At 36.9% G+C, this 7381-nt stretch overlaps 1 protein-coding gene across 1 annotated transcript; it reads right to left on the bottom strand.

Annotated features, from left to right (window-relative positions):
- Window positions 1-463: 463 nt before the first annotated feature.
- Window positions 464-6331, bottom strand: LOC137191816 (B-cell receptor CD22-like). Its single transcript, XM_067602237.1, has 10 exons — window positions 6215-6331; window positions 5665-5985; window positions 5338-5562; window positions 4398-4676; window positions 3306-3590; window positions 2976-3054; window positions 2352-2382; window positions 1848-2006; window positions 1636-1742; window positions 464-1270 (listed from the first exon to the last, which is right to left on the bottom strand). The coding sequence occupies exons 1-10, from the start codon at window positions 6255-6257 to the stop codon at window positions 1210-1212; spliced, it is 1590 nt and encodes a 529-aa protein (XP_067458338.1). The 5' UTR covers window positions 6258-6331; the 3' UTR covers window positions 464-1209.
- Window positions 6332-7381: the final 1050 nt, after the last annotated feature.

Here is a 7381-nt window from a genome sequence, read left to right as displayed (position 1 = left end):
CAAGTTCTGTCTTTATCAAATCCTCACATCGTGTTTAAGATGAACTGGTGAAGATGATGCTCATATTCAAAATCAGTATTTTGTTGTTTTTTTGTAAATATAAGTCAATGTCTTGTTTATGTAGTATGTTTTTTATTTTAGATGTGTCATAGATGTCGAAATGATCTGAAGATCTTAATGCCAAAAGTGCAATAACAACGATAATCATGTTCTCAGAAAAGACCTTACCTGTAATTACCAAAGTTCACCTTAACTGAGTATGTATTCTCATCCATGAGCAAAGTGTAGTATTATATACTAGAAGTGCTGTTCCTCCTCATATTTAACATATACCACAAAAAATCATTTCAGCAGTATGTTAAGTTTTTGGATTGTTGCTTACTTGTATGGTTGCGATTAAAGAGGTTTCTATACTACTGTTTATTTCTTCTACAAGGCAATAACTTATACATAAAAGTGAAGAGTATTTTTTTATTGGATCCACACATGAAGAGAAAATTAGTCCATTCTGACAAATCAGACTCAAAAAATACTAAAAAAGCTGTATTATTTGTGTAAATGCAGTCACAAAGTCCCATACTGTTCAATAACAGTGAAATAATATGAATGTATGTACATTTATAACAATGTGTACTAGAAAAATAAATATTTTTACTGACTGTAGTGCTATATGTAAAATGTAAATTGTTACTTTTAGTATTGTATCGAAATAAAGCCTCAATTAAAAAGAAGTTCCATAGTGATTTTGTAATGATACTACATTTATTTTATACATTTGCAATATTTACTGTACAGACTGCAGTACAGAATAATTATACTGCAGTATACATTATCCAAAACAGAAACCTAATGTTTTATATCAATGCTGACATAGCACTACATCAAAACAGGATTTTACCTTCTGTGTCTCAAAAATATTCAAGGTAAAATATCTACATTGTGTTCAGTAAATATAACTGTACAAACTATCAAAAACTCTTGCAAAAACAATATAATAACACAATAATACAGTGAATAGCATAAATACTTTTTGAACTCTTTAACACTTTTTTCAAGATTATTGCACATGCGCCAAGATTTCATTGTAACCCTCCCATCAAAATTGATCTTTGAACTTGTCATTACTAGACACCACATGACAAGATACAGCAACATATGTTTCTTGATGATAATTAAACTGCTCAAAGGAGTGAAAGGTTTCAATCAGACTCAGCTGGATTTAGCTATGGTAGCGTAGATCACAGAGTCGTCGTTCTCTCCTGCTGTGGACCTGAGGAGAACATTAAAGTACAAATGAATATTAATCAAACTGCAGCTGGGCAGCTTCCTCTGAGATTCCTGCAATTCCCGTGACAATCCTAATGATGACTGGAGGATATTCAAATTATAACTTTATAAAAATGTTTGTCTACAAGCTGCACTTCTATCATTCTTTTCACACTTTATTTTAGATGGAAGTCAATGAGATGTTTCCTTTTTCCCTGTGAAGGTCAAAGGTTGTGCTTTTTTGATAATATATTATTTCATTACGGTTGCTTGAGATTGTAGAGTAATTGTGACTAAAGGCTACACATATGTACTTTATGTGTGACACTAGTGAGCCACATTATAGTGTTGTGATCAGGTTGAACCTACCAGGACTGCTGTGGGGCGTTGCTGTTCATTTGACGTGGAAGACTTGGGTTTCTGGGCTTGATGGTCACTGTTGAGTAGGTGACCTCGTCTTCACAAGAAGTGTTGGCCTGAGAGGAGATGAAAGAAGTCAGCTTATTCAGAATCTGCAGACATTTGATTGTTGTGAGTGGCATTATGTAATTTGAGTTTTCATGTTTGTGCTCCACATTTACATCATGCTCTTGGTTTGGGTTCCTGTGTGAAGGGGGAGTGAAGTCCTGAGCAGCTGGACCAGGTGGAGGAGATGACGGGAACGTGTAAATGCTGTTAGATTGATCTTCAGTGGATGAAGAGTTGGAGCCTTTTCCACTACTCCTGACGTCAAACACAGCCTGGAGGGAACACAACAAAAGTCAAGAGGTTTTCTTTCACAGGTACTTGTAATTCCACTAGAATCTCAACGTTGGTGTTGTATTACTGCGCAAAATCAAATGAAGTTGAGGTCAGTAAGAAAAATGAATAATACAGAAAGTACCACAGAAAAAACAATACAAGATACTTCATATCTTTTAAAAACAGATCATTAAACATTTAAAGCTTTTTTTTGGCTGTGCTGGACTATTGCTGAATGAAATTATGTTGTAGTTGTGAGTTTAAGCGGGAACTAAAACATTCCTTCAATCACTAACAGCTAATCAGAAGACATAAAATCAAATTCATGAGTTGGATGTACTCACTTTTTTCTTTGCATGGGTCTTTCGTTTCACCCTACCAAGATGACAAAAAATAGATTAATGAAAATATATGAGAAACATTACTGTCACTCCACTCAGAACAGAAATTTCCAATTTGTTGCTCAATCTTGTATTGTCACATGTTACAGTTACTGAATGAACACACTCTGTATTTTCACTAACCACAGCTTTCTTTCATTGTGTTAGAGGTGAGCATTACAAAACGATTAGTATGTGGAAAAAAATATAAGGAATAGTATGTTAAATGCTTAGTTACTAATGACAGTTTTCATATTTTTATTCATATTTGGTCCTCACAGTGCAAGTTACAGTAAAATAAATGGTGCAACTTCTGTTTTCAACATATAAATATAACTGAGCCACGTCATGCTTAAATATTGAGAAAGTGGGTAAAAGCAGCAGTGGAATATAAATTTAGATGACACGTGAATTACATATGCAGCTATGACAACACTGGGCAAAACAGCTCAACAAAGTTACACAACATTTGCAAGAACATGCCTTGAGATGCAGAGAAACTTCAAAGATGCAAGTATAAGTCAGCGGCTAACAGTAGTAATGATATGACTCAGTCAGTCACACTCACTCTCTTTGTCATGGACTTACCAGAACAAAAGAAGAATGATCACAAATGCTATAAAAAGAGCGACTCCAGTGCCAGACAGGATTTGGAACCACAGGCTACCTGAGGAGAAACACATGATACAGTTAGATTACTGTTGATAGGTGGAAATATGTCATGTAAATAAACACATCTGCCATCTGGAAATATGTCATATAAATAAACATGTCTTCCTTTCTTTACTTCAAATAAAGTTGAAACTGCTAAGATATAGCAGTAGTTGATAAAGATGAGTCACTTAACGCTTTTCTTTTGAGGATACAATTAACAATCTAACAATTTTATTTTTTTACAGTAACAGTAGTGACACAAACCGTTCTTCTTTTCCACTGTCAGCAGAACCTCGGTTGAGTTGGTTTCTCCCAGGCGGTTCCTGGCCTTGCAGAGGTAGAGTCCGGTGTGGGATGCCTCCACAGAGGGAAGAGACAGCACCTGTCCTGAGCCCACATGGAGCAGTTGGGAGCTGGAAGAATCTGTCCTCTGGTACCAGGTGTAGTTGTCTGCTGCTGGGTTAGCTGGATTGCTGCACACCAGATTCACACTGCTGCCCTCCACAACATTTGGTGAATCCACTGAAACTGTCACGTTCATTGGACGATCTGAAAAAAAGTGCAAACATCATATCATGTTTAACAGTTTTATTCCAAAATAATCAAGAATAACACTTGTTCTTGCAATACTATCACTAAGGGACCCCTGGTTGAGAAGCAAAGGTAAATCTGAGGGGTTACATGAGGACTCAAGGGATAAATTAGATGATTGAAGGGATAAAACAGAAAAAAAAAAATTCTATAATGCCCGTATGTACATATTTCCTCCAGACTTTTCTCAGATTTTTGCCTTTTGCTAGTGAAATACTGCATTCTGTCTCTAAAAGTCCTTCAAATTAACCAATCTGGGACATGAAAATCACTCTTTGGTTAAACTAAACTCACATCTAAAGGCTACAACTTGTGATGAGGGGTCACAGTTTGACATTCCTTCATTTTAAGGCCTCACAAGCCAAAACGGTTGGAGATCACTGAATTATAGGGCTCATTAACCCACAATATTTAAATCATGCATTTAAGATATATCCGTCTTACAAATTGTAGCACTTCCTCCCCACTGAAACTTGTGCCCTGTCTGAATGTTTTGACACATCTTGAAAGCAGATAACAGACAGGGTCAGTAGGAAGTCGACTGAAGTTACAGACTGAAGTAATATCAGGAAACACTACAGACAATTTGGTGCTCAGAGTTGACAAATAAACTGCACTGTATTTTTCCTGCTGTCATGGATGAATTTATGACAACTCTTGAATGCAGCAATCTTTTCTCTGAGCTGGTATTCAAAGCATAGTTTGAGTAACAAATTAACACACAGACATACAAGACTTCTCAGTGCAACATCTCAGCACACTCACACTGGACATCAAGGTTAATCTCGGTAGATTTAATAAATTCAACGCCCCTCCAGCTGATATTATTCCAGGCCTGACAGTAGTAGCGTCCACTGTGGCTGGGCTGGATGACAGCGATGGCGTGAGTCTGTCCTGAACTGACGAACTGTCCGTCTTTGTACAGGCTGTATCCACTCTGTGTCACAGGTGGGTTGGCATCACTGCTGCAGCTGAGAGTCACTGAGCTTCCTTCGATGACGTCTCCCGATGGACTCACTGACAATCTTACATTATTGGGAGCATCTGATGGAGAGAAGATTAGGACGTTTAGGTACAGAATTAGCAAATTAACTTTGATGAACAATACTAAATCATAGTGAAAAGTGGAGTTTGGTACAAAAAGAAAAATAAGCTCTGATTAGAGAAAGTCACTGCATGAAGAAAAATACAAAATGTCTACATGACATAGACCAAAAATGAATGTATTCTTAATGTACATTGTGTCTTTCTATTCAGTTCAGTTTAGATCTTTATTGTCCTATAAAAGGAAATTACTTTTGCATCAAGGCAATATGAAGATTGATTAAAAATGATCTTCCCCCCTATATCTAGAATAGTTAGATGAAAACTGGTCAGTTGTGGATTTCATTTAATAAATTGACTATATTCACAAAAGAGATGTAAACACAAGGGAGGAGACAAGTTTAATGGTAACTTTTAGGCCCACAGACACAGTAAATCTGCATCTTGTAACATAGCAGTAGGCCTTTTTCATTGAAGACATTTTAACATGTCACTGTAGGAAAAGCACTGGTGTAAATAATAATATTAATGGCTCAGGATCCTGATATTGTGCATGCTGCTTCACTGTCACACTGTCATTTCACTGTTTGAGTAGAACAGATCAATGTCTGCTGGGAAAAAAGCCAAACAGTAGAGTGTTGAAATATTTTGTTGTACTCACATTGAACATTCAGAGCCACAGGGGCAGATGTGACCTTCTCCTGTCCTCGGACAGCGCAGTAGTACCGCCCAGCATCCTCTCTCCTGGCCCGGAAGGCTGGATTTGTTACTGGTTGTCCATCTCTGAACCAGACAATGAATGTCTGTGTGGGACAACCTGACACACAGGTCAGGCTGACATTATTTCCTTCTGTCACAGTGCTCGGCTCCACAACGGTGGTCAACTCTGATCCAGAAACAGATTCAGAAGCACATTAATTTTAATAAAATCATTTCAATTCATGAGAGATTAGATTTTTATTTCTATTTTGTTTTAGAAAATCTTTACCTTTAACAGACAATTGAGCATATGATCTGCTTTGCCATCTGTTGTATGATGTCACAAAATGAAAATAGTATCGTCCTTCATCAGTGTGTTGCACATTTTTGATCTCCAGACTACAGTCACTAACGTAGTCACCTACATATCTAAAGTTTCTGGATAGACGGAACAGCATCCACCTGCCAGATACAGGCAGGGCTTTATACCAGTGAACTGAATTAACATCATGATGGGAAGGGTAGCTGTACTCGCACTTTATAACAACTGATGTCCCTTTTATAGCACATTGATTTTTGAAGGTCACCTTCCAGTTTTGACTCCAGACACCTTTGGTGAAAAATAAAATAGGTGTTTTATCAATATTATCAATCATTATTATTATCATTAATATCAGTTACAGAATGTTACTTGACTTGTAGCTCTTTGTCCGTGAACATTTGGTAATAAAATGAATTAAAACTCAAATTAGACTGTATTAAATGTATGTATTTGTATGTCAGAGTTCTAGCAGAAACGTATTAAAGTAACATTGTTAAGAAAAAATGTGTTTCCTTACCTGGCATTACGACCAGAACAATCAGAATCCAACTTTCCATCATTATTAAAATCAGCCTGTAACATGATGACACAGGACACAGCTCATTACTGCTCAGTCGGCAGACAGCAGAGCACTGAGATTAATGTAAAACAAAAAATAGACATGTTGCTTATAAATGTTACTTTAATAATACTCACCAACTAAAGCAAGCTGACTTATTGCTTTGTAAATGCTTGAAGACAATTTTTGTGGACTAAAAAGCAGAAGTGGGAGGGTGTCCCCTTTCTGCTTCCTCTATGCAGTGATGCACTCAGAGAGTTGGAAAGCTTTAGAAAAAATGATCTGAGTCTGAACACACACACACGTACACAAACACGCGTACCTGGGATATGAGGGGAAACAAGACTGGATCTGTCACACAACACATGACAGGCGATGCAGTATATGCCCAGTATCCAGCAGCATGATGACAGAGAGCGTATAAAATAAAGCTGTATGATAATTAAAAATACACACACCCTCAAGACGAAATGACTGGATGTGATTGAGATTTTTGACAAGGACATTTTTTCTCTCAGTTTCATAAAAACTTAAGCAATGTGTTCTCTTTTTGGTATCCTGATTTAGATATTAGGCATTCGTCTTTGAACACTATTTCAAAAAATGATAATGGAAACATTTTGTTAACAGTCACACCTACACACGTCTAGATACTGTTTGCTTTGCATCTTTGTCATTTGTGGGCAACATCTCAGACAAAGCTGGTCTCACAATGTCATCACAAACATCTTTGTCCACTGGGTGGTGTTACTGGACTGTGCATCAGATGTGACAACGCAAATCAAATTACTGTATGCTGTCAATGTGCCTGATTTATAAACTACTTTTAAATAGATTATATGGTTTAAGGAGAGACTTTCCTGTTTTCACATCTTTCTTTTTTTTTTTTACATCATGCATGATGTGTTGACCGATGATGACTTTCAGATACTTCCCTTTTCCCCTTTTTTTACACTGCATTTTGCACCGTTACACCACAGTACAGCAAAATCTCAGTTGCTTTTAAACTTGGCTTGTGACTCACAGGGCTCTAAAAGCATCTGACATGACTGACAGAAGAGTTAACACTTCACTCAGGTCTGCTGTATTTGTTCTAGTTTGTAACTATAGTTGACATCAGTGGCA

The sequence above is a fragment of the Thunnus thynnus genome, chromosome 10 (genome assembly GCF_963924715.1).
Source record: "Thunnus thynnus chromosome 10, fThuThy2.1, whole genome shotgun sequence".
Lineage (NCBI taxonomy): Eukaryota > Metazoa > Chordata > Actinopteri > Scombriformes > Scombridae > Thunnus > Thunnus thynnus.
Note: the sequence above shows the minus strand (reverse complement) of the source record. Positions and strands in the feature narration are given on the sequence as shown.

Bases quoted from the DNA above. Each gene is read 5' to 3' on its own strand.
- LOC137191816 (XM_067602237.1), bottom strand. From the start codon at position 6,257: ATGATGGAAAGTTGGATTCTGATTGTTCTGGTCGTAATGCCAG. The intron at 4,677-5,337 runs GTGAGTACAACA...TCTCTCCATCAG, and splicing joins TGTGGCTCTGAATGTTCAAT to ATGCTCCCAATAATGTAAGA. The intron at 3,055-3,305 runs GTTTGTGTCACT...GTTTCTCCTCAG, and splicing joins GACAGTGGAAAAGAAGAACG to GTAGCCTGTGGTTCCAAATC.